This window comes from Hevea brasiliensis, chromosome 17, assembly GCF_030052815.1.
Source record: "Hevea brasiliensis isolate MT/VB/25A 57/8 chromosome 17, ASM3005281v1, whole genome shotgun sequence".
In the NCBI taxonomy this organism is placed as follows: domain Eukaryota; kingdom Viridiplantae; phylum Streptophyta; class Magnoliopsida; order Malpighiales; family Euphorbiaceae; genus Hevea; species Hevea brasiliensis.
The window spans coordinates 42,992,434-43,013,644 of NC_079509.1; the positions used below are offsets into that span (position 1 = coordinate 42,992,434).

Here is a 21,211-nt window from a genome sequence, read left to right on the forward strand (position 1 = left end):
AAACCGTCAGGGGATGATTTGGAACACGGTTCCTGAACCACCGGTTTCGGTTTAAGTCCCGGTTTAAAACGGATTGAAGGGCGATTCGAAAAAGAACGGTTAAGACAGTTTGAAGGACGGTTTGGAAGCGGTTTAGGGATGGTTTAAGGGTAGCTTAGACAAAAAAAATTAGAGAAAAATTTTATTGACTCAAAATTTAAGTTATATTTGTAAAAATATTTTAATTTTTCTTAGAAATCTTTCAATGAAAATAAAATAAGAAAAAAAAGAAAGAATAATTTATCTTTAAGAAAAATTTAATAAATAAAGACTTGAACCTGATTAAAAAATTAGAGATGAAATTAATTTTTTTTAAAGAAATCAGCAAAAAGTGTATGAACTTAATTTTACCTAAATATCCCTTTAGGATTTAGAGGAATAAAAATTTTTAGTTCTATTACTTGCCTTTTTTAAAAAAATTATATAATAATTGATAATTAAAAAGTATAAAAGAAAAAAAAATTAAAATAGAGAGTATTGGAAATTTAATTGAAGATATAAAGTAATAACAAATTAATTGAGATAGTATTGAAAATTTCAGTAAGTATATAAAATAATAAAGTAGGAAAATTGAGAGAGTATTGAAAATTAAAATGAGTGTAGGTAATAATTATTTAGAGAATTTAAGAAAAATTGAAAAAATATTAAGAATTGAAGAAAATGCAAAGAATAGTTGTGTAGAGAATTAATGATATATATAAATGAATTAGGAGTAAGGTAACATATTTATTGAATTTTTTTATATTTAAATCGTCAGTTTAATTCGATTTGAAATTGTCGGTTCAATTCGATTCGAAACCGTCGGTTCATGGTTCTTAAAAAATATAAACCTAAATCAAATTGTAAAAAAATGATTTCAATCCGATTCAAAATCGATTCTAATTTTAATCAATTTTAATTTGATTTTGATCGAATCAATTTTGATTTGATTCTGATTTAAAATCGAACCGTGGTGGAAGGCGTAACATGCATTCCAACCAACTAAAGTACAAAAAGAAGGCGGCCCTACAATATTGGACTTAGTAGACTTTCCCCTATTCTACGCGAGCAGCCGTTTTCAGTTATTTTATTAAAAATTATTAGTTGCCTATGTTTACTGACTGCCAGACTACAAGAAAAGCCTTACCAAAAAAACATGTATATCTTAAATTTTAAAAAATTAAAATTTATTAGCTCCGACCAATAAATTTTGCCCTAGCGTATCTAAACATACCAGGTGTCTATTCAAGGTGCTTAAAAAGTGGACCGTTGTTTGGATTACTAAGCAAACGGAAATTCAAAAAAGTGATAAAAAATCTCTTTTTTTTTTTTTGTAATTTTTAATACAGAAAAAAAATTCTAGACTGATATTAATGATAAATATTGGAGAGTTATCCTTTTAAAAGAGTGTCTCCGTCTAGTCTAATTACTCTTATCTCTTCACTTTTCTTATCTCTCTTTTGTAGAAGAATTTTAATAAATAAAATAAATAAGTTAATAAAAATTTTCATATACCTGAAAATGTTCAAGTTAAAATAAACTCCAATTAAAAATTGCTTTTTCCAAAAAATATATATTAAGTTTAAGAACACAACTAGTTATTATTATTTTTTAATTACTTTGCACAGTTAGCTTCAAAAAATTATAAAAATTAAAATTAACATGAATTTTGAGACTAGAGATTGATGATAAAAAAATAATATATTTTATGATCAATGCAATTATATAATACGTTACTCAATAAAAAATTATAGAATTTTCTTAATTTTATTTATTAACAATTAATATTTAAATAAACGTTTTAAAAGCTTAAATTATCATTAAATATTGTTAATAAAATTTAAGAGTGAATTTATATATTTAACCATACTATATTTTTATTTCCCATGTAACTATCACATTAACATCATTTTTACATAAATTAAGTTTATCTCGTCAAATATTGAGTGTGAAATTTTTATTAATTTATATATTTTATTGATAAAATTAAAAATTGGTCTTAGAACTATAAAACAAGCATTAAAGTTCTTACTTTTATTATTATTATTATTATTATTATTATTATTATTATTATTATTATTATAAGATTTAAATATTAAATTCCGGGTTCAACTTCATTTTAAAAAAATATCCTTAAAAGGAGGATAATTATAAAATTTTAAATTCTTTATTATCTAGGACTTTTCTTACATAATTTTAGTTTACCATAAAATTAAAGAAAAAAATATATAATGAAACTCACATATTTAATATATTAATCCTATATATTTATATTTTAAATTTATAATAAATCGAATAAAGATAAAATGTATTTTTCTCTCTTTATATATATGATAAAAAATGATAGTATACGTTTGATATTTCAAATAACTATAGGAGGCTTCATAATGTGAATTTATTTTATTATTGTTATTTTTTATTTTGAAAGAAAAATAAAAGCATCGTTTTTTGCTAAATAATAAACGAGCAATTTCTTTTTTTAAAGCAATATCTTAAAAAGTAAATAAAGCATTATATTTCACAAAATGCAACTAATTTTTATTATGCTTATTTTAAATATATATATATATATTTATTATAATTTTTATTATCATATTTTATTAATTAAAATAAAAAATTTGTGCGGAGTGCTTTCTTTTAGGAATCAAAATCTTGAACCAACTCAATATAAATATAAAGTTAAAAAAAGAAGAGGTTTATCTTGATATTTTATTCAACTCAATCATGTTGAATTATCACCTTAGGTTTGGAATTTTTTCATATCCACAATACAAAAAAGAAATTATATGTACTACACAATCTTATTATTAATATTGTAATTTAATAAGCATCTATATTGTAATACATAAACTAAATTGAAAAAATTGAATTTTATTTACTATTTTTCTATAATAATTTTCATATTAAAAATAGCATGCCAAGTTAAATAATAATAATAATAATAATAATAATAATAATAATAATAATAATAATGAAAGAAGAGTTGATCATTCAAAAACACAAAACGTGATTTTCACTGTCGTGTAATGCGATTTTCTTCCACTTTATTAATAAATTAACTTAAATGTTTTTGCTATGCACATATTTAACAATAGTTAACTTTTTTATATTTAAATTAAAATTTAATATTTTCTTTTTATTAAAATTATTCTAAATATTTTTTTAATAAAATTTAATTAATTATTTCATGTTTTTTTATTACTTTTTACATAGAATAAACTTTTTATCTCTTAAACATTTTAATGAAGATTTTATAATAAAATAATAAAAATATAATAATACATAATAAGAATATTGATTAAAGTTGTAGAGTCATTGGTTCAATTATATAATTATTTTTATTATTTTAAATATTAAAATTTTATATATTCTCTTAATATATTAAAGAAATATAATATATTTAAATATTATGTATATTTACTAGTACTAATAATGATTTGAAAAAAATATAAATATAATGCATAAACAATAAAAAGAAAAAAAAAATATATATAAAATTGTTTAGTGATTAAATTTTTTTAATTTTAAAAATTTAATAATCCTGATATATTATTAGACGTATATAAGTACGTAGGGATGGTACCACGTGTAAATTGGAGGGGCACGATCCCAAATCTTTTTGAAATTAAAATTTTACCTATAAAATTTAGTATAATTTTTTTTTTAAAAATTACTATTTGTCCATAAAAATTTATAAAATTTAAAATTTTATTTATAAATTCTAATTTTTTAATTACTAATTGTCCCTTCAATATTTTTATTTTAATATTTGTATTTTTATTATTTTTTATTATTTTATTTCATCTTTTAATATTTTATATTTTTATTTTAATACTTATATTTTATTAAGATTTCATTTAATTTCATCTTAATATTAATTTTTGACCTCAATTTTGAATTTCTAGTTTCGTCCCGTAAGTATAATATTTCATATTAAATTAATGTGTGAATTACGTGCATGGATATATTTCTACTTCAAAGTGCTTTTGCCCTCATTTGTATAATAAGAAAAAAAATAAATAGAAAAGAGTGATTTTTTTTTAAATAAAATAATTATTATTTTTCCTAAATATCTTATCCTTCTCATGGAAAAATTAAAGGTCTCTGATATATTCCAAGGACTTGTTGAATAAAACTCTTAAAAGGAGAGGAGACCACAAGATTCAAATTCATAGACAGAACTTAAGGAGTAGTGAATTTTGGCGGCAGCCAATATAATTCTTTAAGGTCTTTGGTTTACTTCCTCCAGTTCAAGCATTTTGAATGCAGTATTCTTGGAATATACGTAATTTAAAACTGTTCTTTTCTTATCAATTTCTCCATCACCAAAATTAAGTTAATATACTAAAAAACATTAAAAGAATTTCCAAAATCAATACCTACCCAACATTAGTCTTTTACTATTCTGCTATAACATTTTAGAAAATATGTTAGAACCTTAAGAAGAAATAATAAAAAATTATTATTAATAATTTGGATTGCAATTATAAAATAGTAAAGTTTATATTTTTTTGCCATTAATAATAATAATAATAATAATAAAAACAGTAGAAGAAGACAAAAGAAAGGAAGGAGTTAAGAACCTTACAAACTAATGGCAGTCTTACGGGGCCTAATTTTATATATAATGTGAAAAAGTTGTTGCTTCTTGACTGACTTTTCAAACGCCAAAACTTTTCCTATAAAAGCACTTCACTTTCTCCTTCTCTCTCAGGCTCTCTCAGGCTCTTCTCTTCTGTCAGCCATCAGTAGAGCTTCAGCTACTTCTTCTTCTGCTTCTTCTTCTTCTTCTTCTTCTTGTTCTCAAGCTTCAGCTACTCTCGATTAATTAACTCTTTATCTTTTTTAGCAACCTAGATATGGCGGCTACTTCACTTCTCAGATCAAGTTTTCTTCTTCCTTCGGCTTTTGCTCAAGATACCCATTCTTTCTCTGGTCAGCTGCTGCCTCATAAACCCACTACAACCAATGTCTCCAAAACCAAGCGAAAGGTAATCATTTGATTAATTTGTTGTTTAGTTTTGGATGGTTTGTTTTCGTTTCTGAAAAGAGAGATTAAATGGATTTGATTCTCTGGTGTCTTCAGTTTCATGGAGCAGTAGTAGCTGCTTTGGATAATAATGCAAGTGATGATAATAGTGCTATGGTTATAAGAGAGCAGGAAGCAAAGCAGAGAAGATCGCTTAACTTCTCTGGAAATAAGCCATCTACACCAATTCTTGATACTATAAACTATCCAATTCACATGAAAAATCTTTCCGTTCAGGTAAAACTGAAATGAATGAATTTTCAGTTAAAGAAAATGTATACACAACCAATTTTATTTTTTAAATTAAACCATAAATATGTTGGTTTTGAAAAATCGATAGGAGCTTGAGGTATTGGCTGATGAACTTCGAGAAGAGATAGTTTATACAGTTTCAAAAACCGGAGGGCACTTGAGTTCAAGCTTAGGAGTTGCGGAGATAACAGTGGCACTTCACCATGTATTTAATACTCCTGAAGACAAAATCATCTGGGATGTTGGCCATCAGGTGAAAAAAATTATGGATATAGACCAATATATCATCAGAATTTTAATTATGTTTTCTTCCGCTATTTTAATTATTAAAGCTAATATTAATCTTGCTTATTTGTTTATGGATATCTGCAGGCCTACCCGCATAAGATTTTAACAGGAAGGAGATCAAGAATGAATACAATTCGACAAACTTTTGGGCTTGCAGGGTTTCCCAAGAGGGATGAAAGTGAACATGATGCCTTTGGAGCTGGACACAGTTCTACTAGCATTTCAGCTGGGATAGGTATGGCTGTTGGTAGAGACTTGGTGGGGAAGGACAATCATGTGATTGCAGTTATAGGTGATGGCGCCATGACAGCAGGACAGGCATATGAGGCAATGAACAATGCAGGATATCTGGATTCAAATCTCATTATAATCTTGAATGACAATAAGCAAGTTTCTTTGCCTACTGCTACTGTGGATGGTCCTGCTCCTCCTGTTGGTGCTCTGAGCAAAGCCTTGACAAAGCTACAATCAAGCAGAAAGCTTCGCCAGCTACGCGAAGCTGCAAAGGTTAGTCTTTTAACTTCATCGGAGTACTTTTTAGGACTGTGAGGCTATGTCTTATTACTTCTCACTAATTCTCTTTCGACAATTGGGATTGATTCAGTTAATAACAAAATCGCGATCTTGAAACATTTAACAGGGCATCACAAAGCAAATTGGAGGGCAAACACATGAAATTGCAGCTAAAGTTGATTCCTATGTGAGAGGAATGGCAGCTGGTACTGGCGCTAGCTTATTTGAAGAGCTAGGATTGTACTATATTGGTCCTGTAGATGGGCATAGCGTGGAGGACCTTGTAACTATATTAAAGAAGGTCAAGTCATTGCCAGCACCAGGACCTGTTCTTATCCATGTGATCACCGAGAAGGGGAAGGGTTATACTCCAGCTGAGATAGCTGCTGATAAGATGCATGGTACACGCCATTCTTCTTCAAACAAATATTAACAAAATTTTTGTTTCTATGGACTCCATTTAACTGTTAAGCACAATGGGGTTTTGTTTCCTTTAGGTGTTGTGAAATTTGATCCAACTTCTGGAAAACAATTGAAGTCCAAATCAAGTACTCGTTCCTACACTCAATACTTTGCGGAGTCTCTGATTGCTGAAGCAGAAAGAGATGATAAGATTGTAGCCATCCATGCTGCAATGGGAGGAGGCACAGGGCTTAATTTGTTCCAGAAACAATTCCCAGATAGATGTTTCGATGTTGGGATTGCAGAACAACATGCTGTTACCTTTGCTGCTGGTCTAGCAACTGAAGGCCTAAAACCTTTCTGTGCTATATACTCATCTTTCCTTCAAAGAGGTTATGATCAGGTAAATGAAATTACTCTGTTTAAAGCCTTGATTGCTTTTCATTCAAATGATGTACGAAGAGAAAATTTTGAATCCGTAGTTAAATGTGAGTTTGGTGATGCACAGGTTGTTCATGATGTGGACCTTCAAAAGCTTCCAGTGAGATTTGCATTAGATAGGGCTGGCCTTGTGGGTGCAGATGGTCCAACCCATTGCGGAGCTTTCGATGTTACTTACATGGCTTGTTTACCTAACATGGTGGTTATGGCTCCTTCTGATGAGACTGAACTGATGCATATGGTGGCTACAGCTGCAGCCATTGATGACCGTCCTTGTTGCTTTAGGTACCCTAGAGGAAATGGCATTGGTACCACTCTTCCACCTAACAACAAGGGGACACCTTTGGAGGTACTTACAAACCTAAACAAATTTGACAAAATTTTCCATCTGCATAATTTTCTAACTGATAAAATTTGGATTACAGATTGGTAAAGGAAGAATTCTAAGAGAGGGAAGCAGAGTTGCCATTCTTGGCTATGGAACAATAGTACAAAGTTGCTTGGCTGCAGCTGATCTTCTTCAGAAATTTGGCATCACAGCTACAATAGCTGATGCCAGATTCTGCAAACCTCTTGATGGAGAGTTAATCGGGCAGCTAGCTCAAGAGCATGAGATACTCATCACCGCCGAAGAAGGATCCATTGGAGGATTTGGCTCTCATGTTACTCATTTCTTGTGCTTAAATGGATTGCTAGATGGAAATCTTAAGGTATTTTCCAATTAATATATTTGTATCTATTTATATGTAAACTATCAAATTCTTCTCTTTTTATAAAACATTTGCTGACGTGATTATACTTTAAATGTTGCAGTTGAGGTCTATGGTGCTTCCTGACAGATACATCGACCATGGATCTCAAGCAGACCAGATAGAAGAGGCAGGACTCAGTCCAAAGCATATTGCAGCCACAGTTGTGTCACTGATTGGAGGGCAAAAGGACAGTCTTCACCTTCTAAACCTATGAATGAAAAGAAGGCACTTTTTCAAGTGTAAAATTTGTATGGAGGACGAAATGCATTAGCAAATGTGCCGTCCTCTTCATTGATTATTTTTGTATATTTTGAATAGCAAGGACAGTGCTCTCAATGTAATAATAAGTCGAGATTTTTAATGCAATTGAAGCATACCATTGGCAGGATATATCTTTCCCTGCATGTATTGAGTTCCATTGTTTGATTCCAACTTGAAACAAATTCCAAGTAATTGCCATTGCCTGTTTTGATTCATCGTTTCTTTCTTTTTTTTTTTTTCCTTGTACCCATACATTTCTGGGTATTTATGCCCCTGCAATGGAGTCAGACTCAAAAAATATTAGATTTAATTAATAAACAACAGCTGCAATATTATGTTAATAATTTAATGATGAAATACATTTGAAGCTTAGTTTGGTTTATGGTTTTTACCGATATATCATTGAGTTAAAATTCATTAATTATATTTTTATTTTAACATATACATTTACTTCATTGTACAAAACTACCCACTTAAAATAATCATATATAATTTTATTATTTAATGAATAATTAAATAATCAATACAAACTTACACTTAAGTACATACTTTCTTATTCTGTAATTCGGACAGCCAGAATATCTGGAACTATAATAAATTGAGGAGGCATAAATTGATGGAATAAATATTAAGAAAATATAATAAAAATTAAGAGAAAATAAAGGAAATGAAATGCAACTAGGTTAAATGAGTCGATATTCCGGTGATGGGTGACTGTACCAAGAAGTAACTGAGAAGTCAGTTGCCGACCCCAGACTTGCGAAGAACCCTAGGAAATAATTTTTAGGACTTAATTAAAGATTTACTGAGGTATAAATGATAGTAAAAATGTCACATAAAATTTAGAAATATTTATTAATTAGTACAAACAAAAATAACCCGACAAGCATCACGAAGGGCATTTTAGTCATTTCAACCTCAGAGTTAAATTTTGACCTAAATGTCAATTAAAATAAGAGAGATTAAAACATATAAAATAAATTAAAATCATTAAAAATGAAATTGAAATGGAAAAAAGAAAAGAAAGAAAACCAAATATAAATATATGAGTTATTATATGAGTTATTACTAAGTATAATGCAAATATTACATCATTAATATTTTATGTAATTTACCATAGGATATATATAAGCATAAGATGACAAGATTTCAACCACTCAAAGTCTTTTTCATCTTTTTCCTTCTAAACCTCCCATGGCTGAAATTCTCTCCAAACCACTCCCACCATTTTCAAGCTTTTGAGCTTGATTTCCTCCCATTTCTCACCATATTTTCCATAAATCCCTTCAATAAAAATTATCCCCACACTTTGGGAAGTCTATTGGCAGCCAAGAATTTAAAGGAACTTGAAGTTTTATAAGCTTAGACATTTCTTGAACAAGGTTAGTGCAAATTTATCTTACCTCTCTTCTTTAATCATGCTAAGCATGTTGAAATGAGTTGGTATGATAAGGAAATTGAAGAAAATGATGAGTATTTGAGAACCCTAGAATTCGGCAGCCTTGGAAAACATGGGAGTTTGATAAATTCATGCATGCAAATGGTGATTAGTGGTGTTGATGAATAAGTAGATGTGAGTTGTATGTTGAGTGATGAAGTTACATGTACTAGAAATTGGATTGCATGTGTATGCTTGACTTTGACACTTTGAGTTAGGGTTTTGACCTAACTATTGGAGATTTTGTATAATTGTTGGAATTTGACTTTGTTGAGATAAGTTGATAATATTTAGAAGTGCCATGAATGCCAAATTGTAGTTTGGGAGTTGGAGGAAATGAAATTGGGAGTGTACATTTCTTTGCAGGTTTGGGACTCTATAAGTCGAGTGTGTGTTTTGAGCCATAACTAAATTTGTGTTGCTCCAATTGGTATAAGGCTAATTGGAGATAAAACTAGACCCAAAATACTCCATTTTTTATGAAGAAACCATGCCCAAATTCTATCTATAACTTGACCAATTTACTATTCCAATTCGGCTAACCATACAATGAACCCAGAAAATGACCAAATAAACAGTACACATTCATTTGGTCATAACTCCCTCTAGACCGGTCCAAATGACATGACTTTTATACCATTAGAAAGCTTAGACATTGGACTACAACTTTTATGAAGATCATAGAGCCCAAAAATGCCTATAACCAAATCAAATTGCTGGCCCAAATTAAGTCACAAAATTGTCTAGAACCATATTGCCTAGAAATTGCTAGACATAGGTTTACCCGACCAGTTTTAGCAAAAGGGCCATAAATTAGTCTACAAAAATCCAAATATAATGAAACCAGTGGCAAAATTTCCACAAGACATAAATCTACAATATTGGTGCCTTGACCAAAACCTAGAAATTAAGGGAACTAGGTCAGTTGGCTAGGTCAAATTAATATGCAAATTCTGGAAATTGCCTAAGTGACCACTTGACGCTAGAACAGCCTTTTAGTCATATCTCCCACTAGGAAACTCCAATTGGGATGAGCCATATTGTTCTGGAAACTTAAGAAATAGGGCTCCAACTTTGTTTTAGACACTTTCTACAAATTATAAATGTAAGAATCCTAAAAGTTGAGTCAAAACCATTGACCTGAACTGGAATCCTGTTGGCATAGGGTACACGAGTCCAGGCCAGTGATTTAGCTATAATTAATTCTAAAAAATCTGAAAAATTGCAATTAAAAATTTTGAGTGACCACAAGACATAGGGCCACAATTGCTATGAAGAACAATAAGCCTAAAAGTGGCTACAACCTATTCCATTAATTAGGTAAAATCTAAGTCCAAAAGCTGCCTAGTTAAGGAACCAGAATTAGGAAATATACTAGTTATGTTTATTTGACCATAACTTGAGCTCTAGCAATCCAAATGACATGATTCCAAAAAGGAAAACAAAGACAAGACATAGAGGAACAACTTCTATGAAGGAAGTATGGCCAAACAGTGGTCACAAATTGATCAAATTGATAGGTAAATTTAAGACATTAAAATTGAACCTAAAGAAAAGTTCATAAGACAAATTATTTTATGGTAGGGTTTTAACCCTAATATGTTGCTAAATACTAAATTACATGAAATAGGTATGTGGGACCCACTTTCTCACTACAAATTGACATGAAATTTCTAATAAAAAAATTAATAATGCTTAATCGCCTAAAGTAAACCTAGGCTTATATTTATAGCTTGGATTGATTGGTATACCAATTAGGGACTACAGATAGTAGTACTACCTACATGAATAATTATTGATCAATAAAATATGTGTGATATGATTGTTCTACAGGCTATATGCCTGCCCGTTGGCCATTGTGCCTAATTTTATTTCTGGCTTTAAAAGCCTGCCCACTAGCCTTGTGCCTGACATGAAAGTTGTATACAGGGTAAACATATGGATGTCTAACTAGTATACTTCCGTGTATCTAGCCTTTATAGTCTGTTATAAGTTACTTGGGCATTGATATGATTTTAAAAAAGACTGAAAATGAAATAAATGCACAGATAAGATTCTGATAAATAAATTGATCCCAAAGTTAAATAAATTTGTAAAGACTTAGAATTTATGAAATTTGCCTAGAATTATTATTTTTAATTATTTAGTTACTTTTCTTTAAAATTATGCACCACTAAGCAATTCGCTTAGCGCATTGATTTTCCATCGCGTAGGTATTAGAGACCAAACACAGTCGCAGCAGCAGTAGCAGTAGTGTTCTGATAGAGCTTTGACCAGATCTGCCACAGTCCAGAGTCATCTCAGCATTTTGTATTTTGTTGGTAAGGCCCATGTATTAGACTTAGTATTTTGGTTTATTGTATATAAAAATCATGTAGTTATATTTTGTATTGTAAATAAAATTTGTAAATTTTTATATATGGATTTTCACATGCAGGAAATATATATTTTTCTTGAAATTACATGAGAATTTGTGAATGACATGATGTATAAGGAAATGAGTAGAATATGATTATGTTGACAGGTAAATATTGGAACCCGCCAGATGCTAATAAAATAGAGGAGGCTCTGCCCGCGTCTCCATAGAAATAAATTGTGATAAAAAAAATACCACATGTTTTCTATGAAGTTTAAAATTAACGATGGACAAGACAAGATAAGATAGGATGCTTCGGCACCGAATGTGGCATGCTTTACTCGGCTACACTGTAGACGGGTGAGGGGCATCACATATTCACTAAATGTGAGATCTAGTAATATTTTATTCTATAGTTAGTAGGGGTGAGCACACAATGGTTTTAACTGAAAAACTGAACCGAATCGAGTTAGCTCAGTTTTTTGGTTTGGTATCGGTTTAAGATTTTATGATAGTTCGATTTTTGATTTGGTTCAGTTTTTTAAGCAAAAAATCATAAAAAAAAAACTAAGATGACTAAAATACCAAAGTGTTGTCATTTTTATGGTGGTATAAATACACATATCCCTAAAAGGACTTTCGTTTTTTCTCTTATATCATTCCTAGAATCTTAGTCACATAAATTGAGAAACCATCGACTCCTTTCCTCTCCTCTTGCTCGTAGACCCTCACTTTCCCATCTCCTTCGCTTTGCTTTGCTACCCTTGGCATCATCGCTTTGACCATCTATGACCCATCGTCCCATTTTCTCTATTTTCATATGCTTTACGAAGACCCTTATATTTCATCATCCCTCGGCATCATCTCCTTTATGAAGACTCTCTCAGTTTCGTTCTCATTCAATGCATCTCTCAAGAACAGAAGTCAAATGATGTAAACATGCATCAAATGAATCACCATACACAGTAAAATCATCCATGAACACCTCAATGCAAGTATCAATGTAATATGAAAATATGCTCATCATGCATCTCTGAAATGTGGCAGGTGCATTACAAAGCGCGAAGGGCATCCTTCTAAAAGCAAAAGTTCTAAAAGGGCAAGTGAAGGTAGTCTTTTCTTAATCCTCCGGTGCGATCACAATTTGATTATATCCAGAAAAGCCATTGAGAAAGTAGAAATAAGACTTACCTGCTAACCACTTAAGCATCTGATCAATGAATGGTTGTGGGAAGTGGTCCTTTCTTGTTGTTGAATTCAGCTTGCGGTAGTCTATGCACATTCGCCATCCACTCTGAATCCTTGTTGGAACAAGGTCATTATTTTGATTTGCGACCATAGTGACTCCTGATTTTTTTAGCACTACTTGGACTGGACTTACCCATTTGCTGTTTGAAATTGGGTAAATAACTCCTGCATCCAATAGCTTTAAAATCTCCTTCTTCACAACCTCCATCATCTATGGGTTCAACCTCCTTTGAGCTTCTCTACTTGGTTTAGCCTCATCCTCCAGTAAAATCCTGTGCATGCACATTGATGAACTTATACCTTTGATGTTCGCTATTGTCCATCCAATTGCTTCCTTGTGTATTCTCAGAATCCTAGTCAATCTGTCTTCTTGAATCTTTGTTAAATTACTTGAGATGATAACTGAAAGTGTCTTATTGTCTCCCAAGTAAACATACTTCAAATGCTCAAGTAGAGGCTTGAGTTTAAGAACTGGTGCCTGTACCACAGAAGGTAATAATTTTGTGTGAGATATAGGTAAGTCAATCTTTGATACTTCATACCTTTTTTGAGCAAGTGGTAATGACTGTAATGCCATTACTGCCTCTTGAACCTCTACACTTAATGGCTAATTGGTACTAATTTCTTGAATTCCCTGACTAATAACCACTTCTAACTCATCCTCCATGCTTAACTCAAAAACATCCTGCATAATTGTATCAACAACATCAATAGAAAAAATAGAATGATCATCAGCAGGATACTTCATGGCATCAAAGATATTAAATTTGACAGTTTCTCTATCAAACTTCATAGTTAAGGTAACATTATCCACATCAATTTTTATGTTGACAGTTTTTAGGAAAGGAATTCTAAACAAAATCAAAGCTGACTTTGATGTGGGAACACTATCCTCCATATCCAGAATATAAAAATCTGCAGGAAAAATCAATTCTCTAACCTGCACTAGCACATCCTCAACTACGCCCAATGGGTAAGCATTAGAACGATCAGCTAACTGAATAATGACACTGGTTTCTTTCAAAGGACCCAAATTTAAAGTTTGAAAAATAAAATTTGACATAACATTAATAGATGCTCCTAAATCTGCCATTGCACATTCAAATTTAGAATCACCTATTCTGCAAGGAATAGAAAATGAACCTAGATCCTTACACTTAGGGGGTAATTTTTACTGAATTAATGCAGACACATTTTCCCCCACACTGATCTTCTCATTATTCCCCAACTTGCGCTTTGTAGTGTATAGTTCCTTAAGGAATTTAGCATACCTAGGAACTTGTTTGATCGCATCAAGTAAAGGTATATTGACCTCTACTTTCTTGAAAGTCTCCAAAATTTCTTTCTCTTGTTCTTCTTTCTTCGTCTTGGCCAATCTGCAGGGGAATGGAGGAATAACATAATTATTAACCTTATTTAGTTTAGGTTCAGTATTTACCTCAACTTCAGGAACTTCAGACTCTTTTTCTCCTTGCTTCTTCTTTGGCTCATGTGGAGTCTGGTTATCAACTTCTTTCCCACTCCCCAACACTATAGCACTCTTATTTTCTCTGGGATTCATGACTGTTTGTGATGGAAGCTTTCCAGAACCTTGAGCTTCCAGCTTACTCACAGATGAGGCTAACTGACCAATCTGCCTCTCTATGTTTTGAATGTTATTTCTGGTCTCCTGTTGAAACTATTGTGTATTGCTGGCCAAAACCTTAACAATTCATCAAGTGACATACCTTGATTTGAGGGAGGCGGAGGTGGAGGTGGAGGTGGTTGATTCACTTGTGGTCTTTGGTGCTGGTATCGGTTTTGCACCGGTTGATTCCCATAACTCAGATTGGGATGATCTGGCCATCTTGGATTATAAGTACTAGAATAGGGATCATACCTGTGTTGTGGCTGTCCATAATGTCCTACTGCATTAGCATATTGCATCGATTCATCCTCTTGTAATGCAGGACAATGTCAGTAGCATGACCCAAACCCAAACAAATTCCACACACCTTAACAGTTTGCATGTTCCCTATAGCCAACTGCCTTACCAAAGAAGTTAAATCAGAAATTTGTTTCTCAAGGTTAGATGTACTTACCTTATTAACCTTCATAGGTGTGTGATCCATTCTCATTACAAACTGCTGAGAATTTATTGCCATGTTAGCAATCAGCCTCCTTGCCTCTTCTGGTGTCTTGTCAACCAAAGCTCCTCCACTGGCAGCATCTATCATACTGTGGTCCATTGGTAGAAGTCCCTCATAGAAATATTGAATTAAAAGCTGCTCACTTATTTGATGATGGGGATAGCTTGCACACAGCTTCTTAAATCTCTCCCAATACTCATACAAGCTCTCTCCATTGTACTGCCGGATGCCACAAATTTCTTTTTTTATTTTGGCAGTGTCACACCCTACTCCTTGTAAGATGTAACATGCTCTCATAGTACACCTAATGAATTACCGTACTTCGCCTACCGGCAACCCATTAAATATACTACAAGGGATTTTGAAATAATTTTCGTTCATTTTTAAATTGGTGGGTAAAATTTTCTCAGATATTAAAAACCTTTATTTAAAGTCCAAACATAAACCAAATTTTTAGATATTTAAAATCTCCATAATTTTTACAAAAATTTTGACAGAGTGCCGTCTGTATTTTGAGAAAACAGTTCTTCAAAACATGAAAATAAAGATACTCCCAATATTTTTCTCAATCACAACTCCATTATTCAATCTCATTTCACAAATCAACACAAGCAACTCAATACACAGTTTAAATTAAATCAAACATTGAAACCTCTCATTAAGGTAACAAAATTAATATTTACATTCATGGGATCATAAAAAAATTTAGTAGTGCAAAACTTTATAAATACATAAAATCTCAAGATAACCTTATAATAATTTGTATTTCATTACAATCCAAAAATATATTACAAAAGAGTTGGTACAACTGCTCAAAGTAAATTTCATACATACAATTACAGAATTACATCAAAATCTAAAGTACAAGGGTATACCTATGATATACCCGAAGATAGTCTCACTATGCCTTTTAGTAATCTTGCTCAGTTGCTTTATATTTTCTTTCACCTGCGACAGCATACAAAGCTATCGCTGAGTGATGAACTCAGTGGTGCACAAACTAATAATTTAAAACTTAATACAAGTTATGCTTGACAATTCATAACAAATAAAAATTTAAAATTTCTAAATTCTTCAAAATTCATAACATTCAAAAATCAATATTTTCATTCATGCAAATTATTCATTTGAATAACATTTTGATCAAATAATAACTATTTATCTACATTTCTTTTAAATCCCGAAACAATACAAAAATATTTTGAATCACTGACAAATTATTTATTTCAATCACAATTTATCAAACTATGCATAATTTAAAGGGCGTTGCCAACAATTCACACAGTTGAACCCATGACCCAAAATTCAAATAGATGCCGTGTTGTACACCATGACATTTCACACTCTCCCAATAACCGAGGCTAAAAGGGAGGAACAAAGTCTAGCTAGTATATATGAGTACTCATTCAAACTCTTCCCCAATTGGCAAGCCAGAGAGGAAGGAACTCGCCCCATCTAGTGGAGGAGATATCTCACTAGACAAGCTAATGAGAATTCACAACATATTTTGCCATGTCAACTGTGATTTCAAATCATATTCAAAATAATTTATATTTACAAAGTGTTTACAAATCATTAACATATTTAATCATCATAAATTCATGCTCAAGGTTGGCAACGCGTCAAACTTAAAATTTACAATCCTCAAAATCATGCAATAAATCCTTAAATGTATAAGAAAATTTATATTTAATTTATACAATTTCATTCAACAAATTAAAATCCTCAACACAACAAAATTATAAATCATAAAATAAACTTGTTCAAATCAATTTAGAAGTGAAAAGTAACAAAATAGTTAGTTGTGCACAAACCTTATACGAGTCACCTCTTGCCCTTGACTTGATGTCTCGGGTTCTTTCTCGGTATTCTTTTCCACTGAAACACACAGTTTCATAGTGTTTCAGTATCCCCATTTATCATAACTCCAAAAATAAACTCAAATATACTTATACCTAGCTTTAATATGTTAAACTTGACGTTCTTTAAAATTTATATTTCGGGGTTACTATTCATGATACTATTCAAGTCAATTTGTTGACTTTCTAATGCTTAATAGGTATGAAAATTCTAATTTCACCCACATACCACATTTTGGTTACCTAATTTGTTAGTTTTGGTTGTTTACTCAAATTCTAAGTCTTTTAGGCAAATTTGCAAATTTTCAGTTTTGGGTGTTTTATGTTGCACTGTTCCATTGGTCATTTTACTGTTAGAATTTGACTAAGCTTTCTTCATAGAAAATGTTCCCTATTGTCTTAAATTTATTCTCCTTTTTGAATCACTCCAATTAGAGTTTTGTAGCTCAAGTTATAGCCATTTGAATCATGGCTGCCGGATTGGACTTAACCCAGATTTCTGGGCACCAAACTGGTTCTGGCAGTTTTAAGTCACCAACTTTGAGTGGCCAAATGACTTGGTTAAGTGCATAATTTGGGTTTGTATTCTGCATGAAAGTTTTAGGTCTATATCTCAGCTTTCTATAGGTAAAATTTCAGGTCATTTGGACCTGCCTAGCTCAAGGTATGGTCATTTGATCATTTTTGTACAGGTCAGATTGCCTAATTTCGGATTTAGTTAATTTGTTCACTAGGTATTGGTCACTTTTTGGGCATGATTCCTAAATAAAAAATGTTCCATTTTGTGTCTATTTTCATTCCCAATTGGTCTCATACCAATTGGACTTGTAAATTTTCAGTTTCGGTCCCTCAAAGGGACCTTGGTCCTGCTGCCTGCAGCATGGCCATTTTAAACTCACTTCTAACACTTCCAACATATCTCAATTGGTCACAAATGACCATTTTTCATCTCAAATAAGATCAAACACACCATTTGACCAATTCTCATGTTTTTATCTTCTAAACCCTAAGTGCCAAACCCTAATTCACCAATATGTTGCATTTAACTACTACAATGCATCCCAACATCACTTCCATACTCATACCCACTTACCTACACTTTGAATTCAATCAAATTCATGCACATACACATCAAAACCCTAGCTGGCGAAATTTTCCTCTTGTCCTCCAACAATTATTTTCTTTTAATTTTAAGTTAAAATCTAAGATACTTGAACAAAAAACATAGAAATTAAACTAAGAAATGGAAGTTTGCTTACTAACTTTACTTTGAAATTTCACATCTTCAAAACCTCTTCCTTTCTTCTTCTTTTTGTTGTCAAGTTTTCTATCAAAGCTTGAAATCAAGATTTAATGATGGAAATTTAACTTTCTATGGTGGGATTTAAGGTTTGATCAAGCTCAAAATGAGCTTCCATGGAGTTTTGGTGAGGGAGAGGTGAGAGAGAGATGGTTCACATTTTTTAAGAAAATGAAGTCTTTTTTTTTCCTTTTCTTTTTCTTTTATGAATTTATCCTTTAGGAAGACCATAAATTAAATTAATTAAATTTTAATTATAATATTTATTGCATCATGCATGAGGTCATGCATGATGTCATCATTTTTTACTTTTTTTTTCTTTTTCTTTATTTATTTTTCTATTAGTTCTTTAATTTAATTCCTGATTTTGAAATTTTCTTTTCTCTAATTTTATTTGACAGTTAGGTCAAGAGTCAGATCTCGGGGTCAATTGACCAAATTGCTCCTCGCCGGTTCAACCCGATTTGTAAATAATTCAATATTTCTTCTGGCTCCCTGATCTAATTATTTGACTGACTTAACAATTCTTTTTCGTGATTTTCTCTTTTCCAATGTGTTTGTAATAGTCCTAAGGACCGCGGCGTCACATTTTTTGGTTCAAAATTTGAGTTTAAATCGACCTCGCAGTCCTTCCCGAGAAGGTCACCCATCACTGTGACTCTTGGCTCATTTAACTTCTTATGTTCTGTTTTTCTTATTTATACTTAACTAATTGACAATTACTAATTATTTGTGTTCAAGGCTTAACTAGGTCTCTTAAACACAGTTCTAATCCTCTTAATTTTCCGGACCGATACCTGTCACCAGAACAGTAACATATATCAGGCTATGCAAATAGGGGTATTACAATTCTCCCCCCCTTAAAATAATTTCGTCCTCAAAATTTTACCTAGTATCAGTCTCTGAACAGTTGTGGGTGCTGTCTCCTCATGTCCTATTCATGCTCTTAAGTAGCTTCCTGGCCTGAATGATGGTTCCTTAGCACTTTAACCAATACTATTTACTCATCGATTGCTCACCTCGTGTGCCAAGTTTCTTATGAGCTTCTGTCATAAGTTAGATTCAAATTCATTTCAATTTTAGAGGTAAGCAAATCTGTGTGCTAGTGGATCCACTCTTTCTAGGACCTCGTATGGTCCTATGGGTGAGAACTTAGTTTTACTCTTTTCTTATCAAATCTCTTGATTATTTGATGCAACCTTTAGTTTAGTTTAGAATATTTTAGTCTTTTCTTGCTTTTGTTTTAGCAATTATTTTTCTTTTTTTTTATTTTTTATTTATGACCTTGTTGGTCATATATGAACTGCTTATCTCTTTCTTGGCTATAGGTCCATAACCAATATCTTACCATCTCCATTTATGACCAAGGCCTATGTGCCATTTTGCACTATCTTGTTTTCTTTTGTTTAACTTATTTCCTTCTTGATAAAATAGTTCGGAATATCATTACGCGTCTTAAGTAGGTTGTTTGCCCCGGTGGCAATTCCTCATCTAATGTTTTTCTCATTTCTTACTGTTCTATTTGTTTCTTTTTTCATTCCAAAACTTACTTTAATTATTTTATTTCTCAATCTTATTTTCTTCCTTAACTTGACTGTCGAGTCATGATTTAACACCTCTTATCATCCTTAATAAATCCACTATACTTCAATATTACTTTGATTTGGTCATCTGACCATTCTAATCAACACTTTAACTAATATTCATAACGTTTTTTTATTACATTCGCACCAACTATTCTAATTTTTACTTCTATATTTTCTTTTATCTACCGATATTTTATAGCTTATTTTCCGCTGGTTTGCGATCATTCCCCTTTTTTTTTTTTCAACCATAAAAAATTCCTTAATCTTAAGAAGAGAGTCTACCGGACTCTCCTGTTTCTCATGCTATTCAAAAGTTTCGCTTTAATTCTAATCTAATCCTTATGATCCGCACAATAAAATTATGCTCTTCCTAAAGAATACCTGGCCAACTAGTTCATATCGAATTACTGTTATCAGTAGAATATCATTTCTTAACTGTTTTATAAGTTATAATTGTCATCCATAGCATCCTGTCTCTTTTAGGGGAATAAAAATATATTTTGTGTCTTACTGCTACACAAATAGAATACTGTTCCTTACTAAACTTTAAGCAAAAGATCTATTGCAATATCAAAACAACTATAAACCCCATATCGGAGACTGGATGACTTAGCCCTATAGGTGTTATTTTTAAATTTTTACCATGCTAAAATCTCTAGTCCCATAACAATTCTTGATGTACTGTAATTCATGTTAGGGTAACGGAGTCTTTAAGTCTCACTACCTTACAACCATGATCTTTTGATATTCTAATTATAGAGTTTTAAATCCCGAATTAGGATTTTCAAACTCAGTTCTAGTAATAAAACTCTATTCTGGTATATTTGTACCAAAGCGAAAGTTATTTATAACTATTCTTATCCTTATGTACTATTGGGTAGTATGTAGCTCTACACAATAAATCTCAAGTCAGTACTGTAATCTGCAGCTTACAGCACAAACATCAAGAATATTTCATAGTAACTACGATACATCCCAATAGATCAAACTTCCCTATGTCTTATTTCTTTCAAATCCACTAATATCTTAAACTTATTTTGATTATGGTACTTACTGACATCTATCAACAATAGTACCTTTACTTCCATCAAGGGCAGATATATTGCTATAACTTACTTTTTGGTCCTCTTGCCTTACCTAATTAGGCTTACTAATTAACTTTATAATTTATTGTAGTCTAGGAGATGTCTCTCACTAGAAACTTTTCCAAAATTAATTCCAATCATGCTTATTATCGCAATTCTTATCCTAAAAGACTAATTACTAACACATTAAAATTTATCTCCATGCAAGGGAATAGCAGTAGGACATATAATTTTAGCATTAGCATATAAACAAG

The 21,211-nt window shown here is 31.5% G+C and overlaps 1 protein-coding gene and 1 non-coding gene across 2 annotated transcripts; both read left to right on the plus strand.

Annotated features, from left to right (window-relative positions):
- The first annotated feature begins 4,726 nt into the window (after nucleotides 1-4,726).
- On the plus strand, nucleotides 4,727-8,085 carry LOC110658845 (probable 1-deoxy-D-xylulose-5-phosphate synthase 2, chloroplastic). The gene is made up of 9 exons (XM_021816606.2): nucleotides 4,727-5,009; nucleotides 5,105-5,284; nucleotides 5,388-5,552; nucleotides 5,672-6,094; nucleotides 6,228-6,501; nucleotides 6,598-6,905; nucleotides 7,011-7,292; nucleotides 7,369-7,653; nucleotides 7,757-8,085. The coding sequence occupies exons 1-9, from the start codon at nucleotides 4,878-4,880 to the stop codon at nucleotides 7,907-7,909; spliced, it is 2,202 nt and encodes a 733-aa protein (XP_021672298.1). The 5' UTR covers nucleotides 4,727-4,877; the 3' UTR covers nucleotides 7,910-8,085.
- Nucleotides 8,086-15,272: 7,187 nt separating this feature from the next.
- On the plus strand, nucleotides 15,273-15,379 carry LOC131175720 (small nucleolar RNA R71). The gene has a single exon (XR_009145909.1). It is a non-coding gene; the product is annotated as a small nucleolar RNA R71 (small nucleolar RNA).
- The last annotated feature ends 5,832 nt before the right edge of the window (nucleotides 15,380-21,211 follow it).